At 46.0% G+C, this 18,346-nt stretch overlaps 1 protein-coding gene across 4 annotated transcripts in view; it reads left to right on the top strand.

The window, feature by feature from the left end:
- The window catches only part of KIRREL3 (kirre like nephrin family adhesion molecule 3), a 603,038-nt gene that overhangs the window by 381,721 nt on the left and 202,971 nt on the right, over positions 1-18,346 (top strand). The window contains exon 1 of one of the 4 annotated variants that reach the window (XM_083162833.1): positions 1,232-1,406. The exons of the other annotated variants lie outside the window; for them this stretch is intronic. Coding sequence (XP_083018959.1) covers positions 1,397-1,406 — 10 coding nt within the window. The 5' untranslated portion in view covers positions 1,232-1,396. Of the gene's footprint in view, positions 1-1,231; positions 1,407-18,346 lie in introns of those variants that run through there. 4 annotated transcript variants of the gene reach the window in all.

The raw sequence follows: 18,346 nt of genomic DNA, 5'->3' as shown, positions 1-18,346 counted from the left end.
GTCGACATGGGTTTAGGTTGACATGAGGTTTTTCACAGGTTTTTGACCCAAATGTGGACACAGTCGAAATGGACACAGCTTAAAGTGTACTGTGTCCCCTTGCATGGCTCGCTGCGCTCGTGATGCTTTGGACTTGGTGCCTTGCTATGCGTGGCACACTGTTTTATTATCCCGCCTTGCCCTAGTGTATGGTAGTGCATAAAATACTGCCTGTTGGCACATGTTGGCTCAAAAGACAGTGAAAAACGCAATGTCGACTTTTTGACTGTCGACATTGCCCATGTCAACCTAATGCTTGAGTCGACCTAATGACCTGTCGAACTAGACCCATGTCAACCTTGACCCATGTCGACCCAATGGTGTCGACCCAATGCTTGTCAACCACCTTGCTGTAGACCTAATGAATGTATCCCCTGGAGGGTGATCTGGAAAACCCGTGCCAGATATCTGCCCGACAATCGGGATCCCAACAGTCAGTATACCGACTTTGAAATCCCGACTGCCGGTGCTCCAAAAGGGGGGATCACGACTGACAGGGGCTATTCTCCCTTTTGAGGGTCCACGACCCCCATAGAGGAGCATAGAACCTGTGGTGAGCAAAACGAGCCACCGAGCCTGCAAAGTGTTTCTTTACACTCGCCCCCCCTGTCTGAGCATTGGCAGTCGGGATTCCGATGTCTGTATTCTGACTGTTGGGATCCGAATTGTTGGCCAGTCATACCACTTCTCAGGGGCGGATTGGCCTGCCGGGAAACCGGGCTATTTCCCGGTCGGCCGCTCCATAAGGCTGGTTTCACACACTCCGGCTCCTGCCGGCCGGTGAAATCCCGCACGGCCAGGGAGCCGTGCCGCACACAGTAGTTTATCATGAAGGGGATGGCCACAGCCCTGCAGACGTCCCTTCCAGTGGCGGGATCCAGCTGCAGCCGTGTGGCCGGGCCGTCCCGTGTGAATGGACACAATAGTGTCCATTCACAACTAATGTGTGCGGCACGGCTCCCTGGCCGTGCGGGATTTCACCGTCCGGCAGGAGCCGGAGTGTGTGAAACCGGCCTGAGTCCCCAGAACCGGCCGCTGTCCCCTCTGTCCGGGCCGCAGACCGCACAACTGCGACCACAGCATTTTCCCAGATCAAAGATGGCCGCGGGAGGGCTGTTGCGCATGCGCGGCCGCATGCAGCTCCTCCCGCGGTGCTTGGTCATGGTGTGTTGATCTCCAGCAGCAGAGCCGGCCTAGGGGGAAGCTGGTGATCGGCACCCACCTGCTACTGGGCTCCGGCTGCAGCAGGACGGTTACGGAAAGGGGGCGTGGCCACGGGGGGTTCCGTGATTAGGCCACGCCCCCAACTTTGCCTGACCCTGATCTCTAGTTGAAGGCTCCTGTGGTCCTCGTCCAGATGAAGCCAGGTAATAATATGTGTGTGCATGGACTGGGGTCCACACAGTGTGGGGATATACTGTACACACCCTTGGAAAACATGGCCTTTGTGAGGTCCTGGTGTCTATGTACTAAAGCTGGGTACGTACTAGACAATATCTGGAACAATTTAGCCAATTCCAATGGGTTGCAACAACAATATATAAATATCACACATGAAAACTTCAACACAAGTTTTTTCTGATTTTTTTTTTTTCAGCATAGAGGGAGAATATAATAGTGTGCCGAGCCGCAAGCCATGCGAGGGGACGCGTTACATGTTGACATAGACACCCCAAAGAATGTAAAAACTTGTGTTGGCCTTTCCTTGCCGACATTTTGCTTGGGTCAACCTTTTGTTACTATTGACCTAGTGTATGTTGACCTTTTTGCATTTGATGACCTTTTACCTGTCGACCAACAGTGGACGACCTATTGGCTAGCAACCTAGACACTGTTGACCTGCACTTGCTAATGCCGGTGCCTGATGGTTTAATGTGTACAAGCATAAGCCTCGGAGACAGATAAAGTAGCAGTCAATTGGCATCTAACTGACATTTTTCAAACAGGGGTATATGTACTGTATGAAGCAGTGATAAGAGAGGAGAAGTGAGCCAGAGTAGAAGTGGCTCATGGCAACCAATCAGCTGCTTTGTATGGTTTTATATTATGCAAACTATAGATATTACTTCAGTGCTGATTGGTTGCCATGGGCGACTTCTTCTCTGCCTCACTTCTCTTCCCTTATCACTGCTTCATACAGTACATCTACCCCTGATAAAAAAATTAGCCGGTTAACTGCTACTTTATCTCCGTCCACAGGCAGGAATCAGCCCCATTTATTTCAGGAAACCAGAAAGTACCTGGTCAGAGATAGGGTGGCCAATCCCGGGATCGGCGGGATCCCGGGATTTGGCCCCAAAATGTCCGGGATTTCAATCCCGGGATTGGAGTATCCAATCCCGGGATTTCGGGATTAGACTGCGCATGCGCAATCTAATGCCGGGTAGCTTCTGAGCACCCGCTCAGAAGCTGCCCGGCTGTTCCTGACCCCAGCGTCCGGCCTGCGCGGCGTGACCTCTGACCGTCACGCTGCGTAGGCAGCAACGTCCTGCTACAGATGACCGCTCCTGGCCACGTTGAACTCCTAGCATCCCCTCCTGCCCAGCTGGTGCTTCCGCTACCCGGCCGGAGGCACCAGGCAAGCACCACCGCAGCGCTGCTGTCTGCCCTGTTCCCGCCCGCCTATGTAAGCAAATCTGCGGGGCAGCACCAGACACCCCCCACAGCGCTGCTCTGCCTCGCCCCCGGCTGCCATGCACCAGCCCGCCCATGTAGGGGTGGACAGGGCGTGTTTTTCTTTTAGGGATGCCAATCCCGGGATTGGCATCCCTAGTCAGAGATTATTCTAATCTGCAGGATAATATTCACAGCGACCACAATCATTGCCCCAAGATCTTACACCATAGAGAATGCGGCACGTGTGTTCGCAGAGACAGGGACTTGCAACCATCATCCCTCATTATGTAAATTTTGACTTTAAAGCGAACGTTGCGTTAAGCCCCAAAATAAAACCATGATGAGTTGTTAAGAGTTGAAAAAAAAATTGATTGTGGAGAAATGATTGGCTGATTTTTGAGGCAGTTGAGCTCATTAGCTGTTTGAATAAGCTGTGATGTTAATTAAACAGTGCTTGGAGAAATTCAAACATGACGGATTTCTGATCAAAATGCTAGGTAAACATTTTTGCTGAATCACTGGGGTGTTGAGTGCGGCTGCAGATCAAAGCTGGAGGAGAGAAGGGGGAAGGGGCATTTCAGCACAAGAGACAAGTCCCCCTAGCCTAAAGGGTAACTTGGGGGGGGGGGGGGGGAGTGTACAACGTGAATGTGATGGCAGCCTACAAAGTGGAAGGTGACTGGAGGCTGCGCTCGGAGGGGCAGAAGCACTCCTGGGATAAGGATCTTGCTGGCTACATCGCAGGACTCCCAGAGACACCCTGTAATTAGTGCGCAATTCTTTCTAGGACGGCAAGCAAATTACTTACTACGTTTTGATATTTTGACATGCTCCCTGGAGGAGGAGAGAAGGAACAGGAGATGCACACGCGTTTGGAAACGGATTTCAAATAAAGTTATCAGAATAAGATATGATATTCAAATCTTTAAAGTCTGCCGGTAGCCCGCTAATCACACATACACAATACAAATAACAGCCAGTGGTAGACAGCATCAGACAGATCAGTATATTGCTAGATACGGGCAGGGGAGGTTTGAGAAATTTAAAGAAGCTCTGATAAAAATTCTCAGCAAGGCCTCATAGATGCGGGACTGACTGAAATGTAGATAGACCCAAATGTAGATGTGGCAAGTAGACCGTTACTCCCAGCCTCAATACAGGTAGCAGGCATGTGACTGCCATATGGAATAATGAGAAACACAATTATTGCTATACAGTACAGACATTCTAGTGACTTCCATACTTTACAGACAGCATCCTAGTAACCATGATATTATATAAACAGCATCCTAGTAATCATCATATGGTAAAAACCACATCCTAGTGACCATCATATGGTATAAACAGCATCCTTGTGACCATCATATGGTATAAACAGCATCCTAGTGACCATCATATGGTATAAACAGAACTCACAGTGTAAGGGCTGCTGCTGGCGGACAAGTGTGCTAGGGCTGGTGCTGGCGGACAAGTGTGCTGTGTACAGTAGCAGCGATGGGTGTGGTATATTAGCCCGACACTCGGGATTCCGACAGTCATTAGTCAGACGTCGGAATCCCGACTGCACAGCGTGGGGAGCGCAATGAATCACCCCTTGCGGGCTCGCTGCGCTCACCACCTATTTTATTCTCCCTCTATGGGGGTCGTGGACCCCCATGAGGGAGCAGTCAGGATTCCGACGTCGGAGGAATGACTGTCGGAATCCCGACTGACGGGGAGCCGTCCGGCACCCGCAGCGATAGTGCTCTCTCATGCAGGGATTATGTTGCGAACATGTTAGGGATTGCTACGCAAAAGAAACAAGTTAATAAGAGTTGCTCATTTAGACCTAAAGGGTGAACAGTCTGCAGTTTATGTATCCATTGTGCCTCTAATCTGAGAAGGGCATTGTCTGGGTAAAAACCGGACCAAGACAAGACCGCTGGACCGGACATCAAATTCTGCAGTCCGGAGCTTGTAGCGTCCAGGGGGTGTCCTGTCCGGGGGTGTCCTGCCTGGGGGGGCTGCCAGGGAGTGGAGGAGGGGGGGAATAAAGCTTCCCTGTATGGTCCGGGAATGTAGCAAAAACTGGACGGTCCGGACCACACAGGGAGGCAGCAATCTCCCCTTACCCATGTCCCTGGTGATAGCTATCACAGGGACTCCCCGGACAAGACACCCCCCGGACCAGACACTACAAGCTCTGGACTGCAGATATTAATGTCCGGTCCGGGGTTTAGTCCGGGTCTGGTTTTTACATAGTCCCGCCATTGTCTCAATCGCCACCTCTTGTCAATCATTTTATATCTCATGGAGGGTAATGGGTGTTTGAAGGATTTAAAATGACGGGCCACTGGTTGCTCTGAGCCTTTACCTTCTAGCGCAGCTCTAATGGAGGAGCTGTGGTTTGGTTAGGACCTGAAACGTTGGCATGATATACCCTTGTGGGTCTCTTTATTTCTGAATACTACTGTTGGTTGTTGCGAGTGCCTGAACATCTACTGGTTTCTATATATATCTATATGTGCCATTTTTTACGATGTGCCATTTTTTACATCGGATAAATCGCCTGTGGCGGTTCGGGGGCAATCGTGCCAAAGCGGATAAGTGTATGGGCACCTTAAGTTTAGTGGTGGTATCATCTGCTAGGGGATCCCAGGCAGGGTGGAGGAACTGCTCGGGTTTTAGAAGATGCAGGATGCTAGAATGAACACTACCTAAGAGATATTAGATACATTACTAGATAGCTGACGTTTGGTCTCTGTCTGCCCTGTATAATGTGTTGGATACATGGCGACAATCCGGAAAGGGTTACTGTGTAAGTACAAGGTAGCGGGACCATCTGCAAATTGATAGCTGACCTCATGAATCGATGTGGTTGGTGAGAATTCTTTGTACTTCTAGACAGTTAATCAATGCTGCTTGTACAGAGACAACTACAATGGCCTGACAAGGGCAAGGCAGGGGTAAGTGCGGCAGCGCGCTGCTGACTGGCATGAGTCTTCCATGGTTTTGATCCAGGCCGAAGGATAATAACTTGCACAGTTGTACCGGAAAGCACCTGGGAGCGCCTGCTTTCAAGAGCAAACATTACGCTCACAATGATCAATCAATCGAGAGCACACGGATGGAACTTCGGTGCCATATCAGATCGCCCGTGGAACAAGAGGTCCGCAGGGATGGCATATAGTTTATTGGGATCAGCGTTACTAGGACGAACACCGGTAGAATGTCTAATGCTGTCACACTGAGAAGACAGTGGAATGCACTGCGAAGTGTGTAATGTGAGGGGCTCAGGCAGGAAAGAGCGCAAAGTGCTATATAAATATCATTATTATCATTATTATATAAAGAGGCGCCAGGGAACTGGATGCCCAGTGCCTACCTTCATTCCCATGGGACATTGGTGTGTGGCACCAGTAAGGGAAAGCGCAGCCGACATGTCCTAACCGTCAACCTTCTGCATCTCTGGGCATAAAGGGCCTGATTCAGAGTTGGGCGCTGCTCCATCCTCTCTTGGGTCAAGCAATATCCTAATGCTACTGTAGTTCCAGCCTGTGACTGGGGGTTTTGCATGTAATCACTCGTCTATGTGACAGTCGCCATCGCGTTCGCCTCTGAATCAGGCCCAAAGCATCATAACTTGCGATGCATTCAATTCTGGGGGGGGGGGGGGGTCCACCTGCAAATGATCTATTGTTGTCGGACTATTCATTGTGGTTACATTGCGCATTTTATGTGTCGCTGTACTAGGGATCTTTATTCTACCTTTAGGTGCAACAGACGTTTCTCTGGCATTGCAGGGGTTAAAGCATTTCTCAGGATTTCGTGTTATATGTAAGAAACATTTACGTTCCGTCCCTTTGCAGAAGACAGGTGAAATTGCCTTACTTACTGTACATACTGTATCTATTAAGGATTTATTTTTGCTGGGGCACATCCTCTGAACTCAGCTGCCAGCTTTCATTTACGCCGGTCCTGCCACGTTCTGTGCAATTGATCCGATAGAGACAGTAACGGAGGCAGGAGGCAGGAGAGGAGCTGTGTCCGCAGGGTGACAGACTGGAAGTGCACCTCACAGGACCACGATTCAGAGTACTGGGGCGGGGTGTGGGTGGAAAGGATCCCAGTGGCTAGGTAGCAGTCTATAGGTCGACATGCATTAGATAGACACTGACAAAAGATTGAAATGTACTAGGTTGACATTGATAAAGGGTCGACACAGGAAAATGATGACATGAGTTTTTGCGGTGTTGTATAAGTGTCAGCATTTGTCGACATAGGCCCCCAATTTTTATTGGGGGCCTATGTTTGTAAAGAATGAAGAAGTTCAAAAAATTGGAAAAATCATGAAAAATGCATGTCTACCTTTTGTTTGTGTCGACACTTTGGAGTAATTTTACTAAGATGGGAGTTCTATTGAAGATGGGATGTTCCATAGTTCCATAGTAGGTAAGGCTGAAAAAAGACTTGCGTCCATGTTGCTATGGACTTTCTGGCACTCCACAGCCGGAACATTGAATTCCGACTGTGGATGTGCTGTCGCACCAGATGAAAACGGCCTGTGATTCTAACTGTCAGGACATTCCGACAGTTGTGTTTCCATATTGAATAAGGGGGCTTGATTCATGTTTGTTATTAAAACAAAAAAGCAACCAAATTTGGGGTAAATCTGTTCCCTGCACAAACTTTCCCAGTTTGTGCAGTCTGTGCATATCCCAGAAACTAATCTACCAGTGTAAAACAAACAAGCTGATTGTGGGCGGAGCTGACATCACACGCTCTCACTAAAAACGCCTGGGCACACCTGCCTTTTCCCTGACACTCCCAGGAAACGGCCGGTTACCACCCCCAAATGCCAGCTTCCTGTCAATCAAACAGTGAGCGGCTTGCAACCTAAAAAAAATGCTAATTATTGTTGCTGTGGTCCATACACGCGCAGTCATTCGCTAATCGGCCACCGCGTGAGTTTGCAAAACAATGACCAGGTCTGAATAATAACCCCCTATGTCAGAGTAGTGGCTGTCTACTGAGTATATTGGTCTCCTGTATTAAGTTTGAGTAATATGAATTACTTGCAGCTTTTACATCATTTTATCTGTGATCTCTGCGGGAAGGGCAAGTCATTGCGCTAATGTAAATGGCATGTATTTCTGGAATGTGCGTTTCAGCCACCTAGCATGCTGTATATATTTAGCATTCCGCGCTTGACATAATTTGTGAATTAATTTTACGCACATTTAATTGAGATAGTTAACTGTTTGCGGAGTAAAAACTGAGAGATGGTTTCCATAGCTGGCTATAAATGTCTCATTAGTTATGACACGTTCTCCATAGAGAGCTGTCAGGAAGTAGAGTCGGCAGTGCGACACGCTGATTGTGACTGATGTGCATTTTCTGCATGGTTACAGACGCTGCCTGTCAATCATTACAATTCATTTACCAGGGGGGGTAAAAGGTGAAGCGATGGCTGGCCTAGAATAAGGTATGAGAGCGAATATTATTCAGCTTTTCTGCAGTACTCTTCCATCTGCCGTCAGCCATACATGGGTAAGAGCTACCTACGCAGGTATGGGGAATTCAGTGCAACAGGGATTTTGGTGACGTCATTGAGAGGGTGGGAGATAAAGACTTCTAGGAGGACAAGTTATTTGTATTTCTAATTTAGTTACATTATTTTTGTTTTTATATATATATATATATATATATATATTTACAGTAGTTTAGTTATCTTTTCCATTGGGTTGTACACAGTGTTGTGTATACTGTTATGTTGACTCATAATAACCCTTTCAGACATACGGCCGAATGTAATGAAGGCCGAGCTCAGCAACCATGAGGGATGTCAGTGGAACGCAGACATTTTTTTTAAAGGGGCAATCACTAACAAGGCATGTTTTGCCTTGTTAGTGATTGCCCCTTTAAAACAAAGGTTTGCAAGTATTGATACCAACATTGCAGCCTGCAGTATGAGGTTTCTTGTTTGCAACTCTACATTTGCTGTGATATTTCTTTCACAGTATACAATAAATGCAATAAATTCCAAATGCAATTTACCTTATGTTAATTTATCCCCAAGTATATACTGTAAGTATATTTTTCAGTGCATTTAATTATATTTTATGAACACTGGAGTGTCTGCGTCTTGTAGTCACTACATATGTTTACTGGATGTGCTGTTTTACATACCATTATAGAATTCTCCAAACCAGTAAGGACACCAGATACTTTAATTAACAAATGCGTTTAACTAAAGAACGGCTACTAGTAAAAAGTCTTACCCTAAATAACTCAGTACTTGCCGCAGCACACTATGGATGAGTGCACACCAGTAGAGAAGACCCGGTGTGATCATGTGCTTCTATTTCTCCTGTTAGGGCTTCCCACAAGGGTGCATAATGATTCGTCAGCAGGGACTCCTGAACAGTTACAACAAATCACAGTGATTGCTGTAAATCACTTTCCTTGCAAAGAAACTCCCTAGTTGCACTCATGGCAGAATCTGAATAATTCAGGAGAGAAGGAGTGCATGGCAGGAAAGCAGGACATCTATGGCTTAAACAGGAGCTACCTTCAGGATACTGGAGCATAGGCAACTCACTGTGAACATTGATAAAAAGAGACCCAAATATCTAAGCACAACCTGTGTGGCTCCCTTATTTGAATTTTGTATGGTTCCGCAGCCCCTTCTCTGCAGCCGCCACTGAACCTAAGCATGTAAGTTATACGGTTATCGCGGAGAGTGCCACAGTCCCTTTAATATTATCCGTTCTAACTTGTAGAATTTCCGTCTCCTTCATGTGTTTGCGTCTGAGCAACAAATAAATCCAGTATTAAAGACACAAGGCGGCAAAATGAGATTCTGTGTCAAATTGACATAAAAATGCAAAACACCAACTTTAAGGAAGCCTGTAGCATTTTTCATACATTAGGCGAGAAATGTTTTCAGTCCCATTAAGCTAAGCTGCCTCTTGGCGGTTTCCTCGCTCAATCTGTCCCTGCCACTGGCTAAAGACTACCCACACTGACAGATAGTGCGCTGGGCACAGTTAATCTGCCAGATTGCAGCAGTGAAAGCGATGGGCCTCCGAAGACCTTCTGAAAGCACATTTTTTACATAGCAATAATACACGAGAAGGGGTATATTCAGATTTCTTTACAGCACATTTGGAGCCCGATTGAAGGAAAGAGAAGACGAATGGCAACTCTGCGTCCGACTAGAAACCTCATCATTATATATGTAAATTATAATTCCATGTATATAATGGTTCCTACATGTATACTAAAATAATATTATTGCTGCACTTTTATTACACGGCTTTTTTCCTCGTAAATCAGAGCCGCCGTCACTTACACACAAACCCACATCCTGTACATGTCAGCCGCCATAAATATTTCCATTCCGTGTGATACATTAGATGTGCGATCTGGCTGTTCCGTGTGTCATGCCGCTGAGATATCCTGTAATGTATGGTGATGCTTTGTGCTGCTCCATCATCTCATCCGGGAGAAACGCAGATATTACCCGAGATCTCCATAAACAAAGAGGACAGGGAGACACATTGGTATTCATATAGGATGCAGCGATTCGCTCTGCGCCCAGGGGGAGAGTCATACAGTGCTATATATATATATATATATATATATATATATATATATATATATACACGCCCAACATATATATATATATATATATATATATATATATATATATATATCATCCGGGAGAGATGCACATGTAACCCCACACTTCCATAAACAAAGAGGACAGGGAGACTCGTTGGTATTCATATAGGATGCAGCGATTTGCTCTGCGCCTAGGGAGAGAATGTCATACAGTGCTATACTATATATACTGTATATGTGTATGTGTATATATATATATATATATATATACTGTATATATATATATATATACACACACACACACAACATATATATCATCCCAGAGAATCACAGATATTACCCAAGATCTCCATAAACAAAGAGGACACATTGGTATTCATATAGGATGCAGTGATTCCCTCTGGGCCCAGGGAGAGAGTCATACAGTGCAATATTATATATACTGGTCTAGTATACATTCCCAAGGAGCGGGGAAACACTGGGACTGAGTAGATTGCTCCCATTCCAGAGGCTCATATCCTCTGATGGGGAGACAGTGAAAAGCCTAGTTTAATACCTTAACCTTGGGATGTGAGAAACACAGGGACTGAGTAGATTGCTCTTCAAGGGAGTTAATTGAGAAGCCCGGTGAAGTATCCATTCCCATGCCGTTGGTTGGAAAACACCCTAGGTAGGAGCATAGAAACACTTGTTTGGGCGCTGATTGGCCAGCTGCTTGGATCCCAAGGTGTAGCGTGCTTCCAGGGAAACTCAGAGGTGCCCTAAACGTACACTGGTGTCCCCACCGGGATGGTCAAAATCCCGACGGTCAAAATCCTGACAGGGTCAAAATCCCGAATGGGTCATAATACCGACAAGGATAAAATCCCGACAAGGTCAAAATCCCGACAAGGACAAAATCCGGCCATTTAAAATCACGACAAGGTCAAAATACTTTGTGTCGACAGGTCGCAAGGTCGACATGGTTTTTTTTTACTGTTTTTTGACCCGACATCTGTCGACAGGCAGTATTTCATTCCCTACCATCCACTAGGGCGAGGTGGGAGAATAAAATTGCCTGAATCATTGCGAGCGATGCGAGGGGCTGCGGTTCACTTCCAAATGTGTCCATGTCGACCGTGTCAACATTCGGGTCAAAAAACTGTGAAAAACCCCATGTCGACCTCGCGCCCTGTCGACACAAATTCATGTTGACTGTTTCACCTGTAAATTCTAAATGTCTGTATTTTGACCTTGTCAGGATTTTAAATGTCGGGATTTTGTCCTGGTTGGTTTTCTGACCCATTCGGGATTTTGACCCTGTCGGGATTTTGACCATCGGGATTTCATACCAAATCCTCCCCACCAGCACGTTTTGACACTAGCACTGCGCACTTCCCTTTAAGTATGCATTGCACATCCTAACGCTGGGCCTTTTGGCTGGGGCAGGACATTTTTCACTCCCCCACCCCGGCCTCCTGGCTGGGGTCTCTTTATTTATTTTCCCCCTGCTTATGTGTGTCACTTTTCAAATTTTCAGTATTTTGTTTGTTTTGTCACGTTTTATGGGCTGCAGGTACGACCCTTATGGGCTACCCACTCCCCTCCTTTGGGGAAGAGCTGCAGCCCCCAAGGGCGACCCAGAGCAGTAAGGTGGAGGGAAACCCACCAAGGGTCTCTCCAAGCTTTGGCGAGGAGGACCCACCCACCTCAACACTTCCGGGGCTTAACACTCTCTGAGCTTCAGTGAGGAGGACTCACGATCCTTATTTTCCCCTCTTGGGCCCTTCTCCTTTGGGAGAGGGTTCATTTGTACGTACACCCCCTAAGCACGATTTAGGTTACTGTACTGCCAGTTTGGAGCACCTTCCCTTTTTCAAGGTATACAGTCCGAAACATTGGTCACTAAAATGATTTTTATTCATCAAACTCGTGGAGTGCCGCTGTTTGTTCCTACGCCAGTAACTACAGATTGAGCCAGAGGGCACCCAAGTCAGCTGACTGCAGTTTTGTGTATATATTATTATATACACCCAGCATATATATCATCCCTTTATGTATACACTTACCAGTTAGGGTATATTAGATCTTCTGTCAAGGTCTATAGTCAAAAGATCAACCAATATTGGTCTTCGGGGTCAAAAGGTCGACATTCAAAAAGTCAACATGGTCAAAACTCAAAAGATCACCATTCAAATGGTCAACATGGAAAAGTCGAGATGAGTTTTTCATGCTTTTTGGGTGTCTATGATGACATAGGTAGACATGGATACCTTATGTGTACCGTGTCCACTCACAGGGCTCGATGCTATGTGTACCGTGTCCACTCACAGGGCTCAATGCCTGATATTGTGTATGAGTATAACATTGATTTGAATCATTTGTATTTCCCTTTATTGTATGACCATGAATAGTATTATCCGGCTTGGGGGGTTGTTTTGTTACCTCCTTGTCCCTCCTGTAATGTATTGTCCTGTTGGGGACGTGCCTGGCACAGTGCTGTACACCCTATGGAGTAATAGCAGTGCGTGCTTGTTGGCTGGGAGAGTCCCTGTAAGGTGGGGGCTGCTCTGTGCGCTGAGACTTACCACAAGGCAGAGCCATCTGTAATGACCAGGCCATGCTTCTATGTCCTGCAAAGGAAGGGACCGTGCCTCGGACCGTCTCTGAGTCATTATCCTTCTGTAAGGGAAAATGTCACCATTTATTCCACCCATAACGTGTGTTTTAGCAGCTACAGGATATTATATGTAGAAGGCAGCTGTATAAACGTAGCAACACAGAATATGATGGCAGACAAGAACCATTCTGCCCATCTACTTCTTTAACCATATTGTTACCTCAAACCCTATGTGATCCTTATTTCTGTGTAAGGATACCCTTATGTATATCCCAAATAATGTCTATACATTGTTCTACTGACTCTTACTCTACCACCTCAGATGGAAGACTATCCCACTTATCCACTACCCTTTCTGGGCGGTCATTATTCCCTCGGATTTCCCCTGAACTTCTGTGATGTCCTCGTGTTCTAATACTTCTCTTTATTTAAAGAATGTTTCCCTCCTGGACCTTGGTAAAACCCCTGATATATGTGCCAGTTTCTATCATGTCCTCCCCCCCCCCCCCCCCTTGCCTTCTCTGCTCCAAAACTCTACACGTTGAGACTTTTTTTGTCTTTCCGGGTAAGTTTTGTGATGTAGTCCATGCATCATTATAGTTGCCCTTCTCTGTACCCGCTCTAATTCATTTATATCCATATGGAGACATGGCCTCCAGACAGTGGCGTAACTATAAATGTTGCTCCCCCAGCCAGTATAGTTTCTGGTGCCCCCACTAATACAGAACTGGACACAGTATTCTAGATGAGGCCGCACCAATGACCTATAGAACTGGGCACAGTACTCTAGATGAGGCCATACCACTGACTTGTACAGAACTGGGTACAGTATTCTAGATGAGGCTGCATCAAGAACCTATACAGAACTAGACAGTATTCTAGATGAGGCCATACCACTGACTTGTACAGAACTGGACACAGTATTCTAGATGAGGCCTTACCATTGACATATACAAAACTGGACACATTACTCTAGATGAGGCCGCACCAATGACCTATACAGAACTGGACAGTATTCTAGATGAGGCCTTACCTTTTGACTTTTACAGAACTGGACATAGTATTCCAGATGAGGCTGTACCACTGACTTGTACAGAACTGAACACAGTACTCTACATGTGGCCGCACCAAAGACTAGACAGAACTGGACCCAGTACTCTTGATGAGGATGCACCAGTGACCTATACAGAACTGGAAACAGTACTCTAGATGGGGCCATACCAATGACCTATACAGAACTGGACACAGTATTCTAGATGAGGCCGCACCAATGACCTATAAAACTAGACACAGTACCCTAGATGAGGCAGGAGCAGTGACCTATACAGAACTGGACACAGTATTCTACATGAGGCCTCACCAATGACATATAGAACTGGATACAGTACTCTAGATGAGGCCGTACCAGTGACCTATGCAGAACTAGACACATTATTCTAGATGAGGCCACAGAAATGACCTATAGAACTGGACACAGTACTCTGGATGAGGCCTTACCACTGACTTGTACAGAACTGGGTACAGTATTCTAGACGAGGTCGCATCAAGGGCCTACACAGAACTTGACAGTACTCTAGATAAGTCCATACCAGTGACCTGTACAGAACTGGACACAGTTCTCTAGATGAGGCCACACCAGTGACATATACAGAACTGGACACAGTACTCTAGATGAGTCCACACTAAACAGTGGCATTAGTACTTCTTTCTGCTGCTGATTCTTCTCCCTATGCACCATGCATCTGACTTGCCTTCCTCATTGCTTTGATACATTGCCTACCTGCCTTTAAGCCACCTGAAATAATGATTCCTGGATCCCTTTCTACCTTAGTAGTTAACAATATAGGGCCATTAGTTAGTAGCCAATCCCTTACTAAAGTCTAGATAAGGTACATCTATGGCCCCCTTTAGTCTATTACTTTAGTAACCCAGTCAAAAAATTTGTAAGGTTTGTTTCACATGATCTCCCCCCAGTAAATCCATGTTTTTTGGGATCCAGCTGGATTCTGTCTAACAAGATCCATTTCTTTGTCTTCATTGTTTTGTGTCTGCTTATATTTCTTAAAAGCCATCTTTATTGCTTTCACAATACTACTTCTTTCGGACCCCACACTGTCCTCCTTGTCCTTGTGCTTTTGCTATCCCTTGTGATATAGTCGATGTTATCACATCATTTGTGCATCTGAGGTTGTGGATGGTGATAAATCGACCACCCTGTACCATAAATATGTTCTACATTTATATATGCTTTAATATAGAGAATTAAAACAATCTGTACCCTCCTGGAGCCGAACCTTCCGGAGGTTACATTTTGTAAAGTTTCAGCTCTCGTTACATATGACTTGGTTAGCATACATTCATTCATTGTCATTACAGCCCCCAATTCTCCTCCACTTCACATCATGAGATCAGAACATCAGGCAATGTTTACAATGTCTACGATGAACAGTCTTCCTCTGCACAAACTCAGGTATCAGGAAGTTATCGTGTCCCCTGCTTTCAAAATAAAAAACACAAAGGATTTAGGTCAAAGTGACCATCTCTTTAGAATCTGCAATGTCTAATGTAACAATTTAGCAGCGCGATATTTAAGCGTAGTATAGATAAGTCATCCTGGTCTGCTATGAATACTCTTTATTTGATTTCAGATACGTTCCATGATGCTGCTTGAAACAAAAACAATTTTAAACATTGTTTTTTTATTTTGTAATATCTCAGAAATTAGATCGCTCTGGCTCCTCTCCTGTAATCACCCACCTTATTACATATAATAGAGGTAAGAGTGAAGAGAAGACATGCAGTGGAAGAAAGGAGAAAAATGCATTTGGTTTCATGTACACTGTGCAGGTACTGCAAGTAGCTGTGTACATATAGCCACTCCCCGCGTCCTATAGAGTATGCCCCTTCCATGGTGGAGGAAACCTGTCTGAAGTGCAGTATGAGCAATATATTGTATTGTTTGGTCATCACTTGGGTGCTCTCTGTATAGTATGGTCATCACTTGGGTGCTCTCTGTATTGTATGAGCATTACTACTCTCTTTATTGTATGGTCATCATTTGGGAGCTCTCTGTAATGTATGGTCCCACTTGGGTTCTCCCTGTATTGTATAGTCCTCACTTGAGTGATCAATGTACTGTTTGGTGATCATTTGGGCGTTTTCTTTTGTATTGTATGGTCATCATTTGGGTGCTCTCTGTATTGTATGGTCCTCTCTTGGGTGCTCTATATATTGAATAGTCATCATGTGGCGGCTTTCTGTATTGGGAGATTAGGGTTAGGAAACATGACTAGGGTTAAGGGTTGGAGTTAATCAGGATCGCCAGAAGTCAGCAGTCAAATGTCACAGCTGGAGCCTCTGTATTAGGCAAGTCAACACTAGACTAACAAAGGTATTATGTTGACATTCTAGTCATGTCAACATGGTCAGCATCGACATGTTGACAATGCGACCATGAAAGGATAGTCTTGCGCTGGCGCTGCAAATGTCGACATGTTGAACTTTGACAAAATATACAACATCCGATCGGAAATGTATTATCTCCCATCAATGCCTCCATTGGTGTATCTGTGATCACTGGATTACAGTTCTGTGTTGTGGCTCTGTGGGGAAATACCAGGGGGCCCTGTCAGATATAATTAGCGTGTAATCAACCCATGGTTCTGTTGCTTTTTGCAGAACCACGAGTCCTGGCTGGCCCGGCCTGAATCATCCCTAGGGGCTTGTCTCAACAAGGAAAAGATGTGTCCTGTCTAGTGACGAAGGGGTTTATTTCCATAAATTTCTACCAAGTATTATTCTATGACAAGAGACAAGAGGGAAGGAAGAAGAATAGCACAATTCAGCCGTTCTGCTTCCAAGACCCAAAATTACAGCAGTCCTGTAGCGAGTTTTTTTTTTTGTCTGTGCCATGAAATTGTAGGAAGCTGGCAGTAAAAGTCTATTCAAATGAATGATTTCGGCTCACGGGAGCCTGTAGTTATGGTAGCGGCTCTTTGAAAGACACCTTTCACACACGCTTTTCTACAGAACAATGGAACCCAATCCAGGCTTAATACATTGGCTGAAACAGCTAGGTACAGGCTCCTATTGAGCTCTGGCCTGTATTAGCATAAAGGTTTGTCGCTAGAAGCAAGTGAGACCTGATTGGAGAGGTCTGCGGGCTGATGGGGGAGATCTCGTGCAGTGTATGTGAATAGGCTCACTGACACACTTCATCCCGCCGCACCACAGTGCGGCAGTTACTGCATATACCCGGCTGGTGGATCGAATAGACTACTGATGTATGTTTGTGTAGTGTATGAAAGTGGGTGTATGCCCAAGTGTTCATGAAGACGTGCGCAATTCTCCTACTTATGTCAGATCCTATATGTACTCTGCTGATGGACAGAGGACACCTCCTATGTGTACTCTGCTGATGGACAGAGGACTCCTCCTAGGTATAATTTGATGATGATGGACAGAGGATGCCTCCTACGTATACTCTGCTGATGGACAGAGGACACCTCCCACATATACTCTGCTGGTGGACAGAGGATGCCTCTTATGTATACTCTGCTGATGGACAGAGGACGGCTCCTATGTGTTCTCTGCTGATGGACAGAGGACCCAATTTACGTGTACTCTGCTGATGGATGGAGGACACCTTCAACATATACTCTGCTGATGGACGGAGGGCGTCTCCTACGTGTTCTCTGCTGATGGACAGAGGATGCCTCCTAGGTATACTGTGCTGATGAAAAGAGGACGCCTCCCACGTATACTCTTCTGGTGGACAGAGGACGCCTCCTAAGTAAATCATGCTCCCTCGCGGATTATCTCCATTTCAAATTCATTCTTTCCTCCTTCAGCTCTGCCCTTGCTCTGGCCAAGGAATCCTACTTTAAGTCCCTCATCCTTTCCCAATCATCCAACACCCGCAGGCTCTTTGCCACCTTCAACACCTTGCTCTCCCCCCTCCAGCTCTTCCATCCTCCATCGTAGCCACTGATTTTGTTACCTACTTTTCAACCAAAATCTCCTCTCTCAGGACTGCCATCACTGCTGCCATGACCTCACCCTCTCCCTCCTACATCTCCACTCCCCTCCTTCCCACCCCTATCACCCCACCACTGCCGCTGAAGTCCATTCTATCCTTCAATCCGCTTCTCCCTCCACCTGCCCGCTCTATCCTATCCCTTCCAATATTATCCGTTGCCTCAGTCCATCGGTCTGTTCTCACCTGGCTCACCTCTTTAATCTTTCCCTATCCTCTGGGATCTTTCCCTCCTCCTTCAAACACGCTCATGTCTCCCCAATTCTCAAAAAAACTCATCTGGACCCCAACTCTCCGTCCATATACAGGCCCATCTCCCTCCTCCCTTTTACCTCCAAACTCCTAGTATGTCTGGCCTATAATCCTCTCCAAAGCCACCATACTGCTAACTCCATTCTAGACCCCTCCAATCCGGGTTCCGCCTTTACATTCCACTGAAACTGCCCTGACCA

This window comes from Crinia signifera, chromosome 19 (assembly GCF_055691185.1).
Source record: "Crinia signifera chromosome 19, ASM5569118v1, whole genome shotgun sequence".
NCBI classification, from domain to species: domain Eukaryota; kingdom Metazoa; phylum Chordata; class Amphibia; order Anura; family Myobatrachidae; genus Crinia; species Crinia signifera.
Note: the sequence above shows the minus strand (reverse complement) of the source record. Positions and strands in the feature narration are given on the sequence as shown.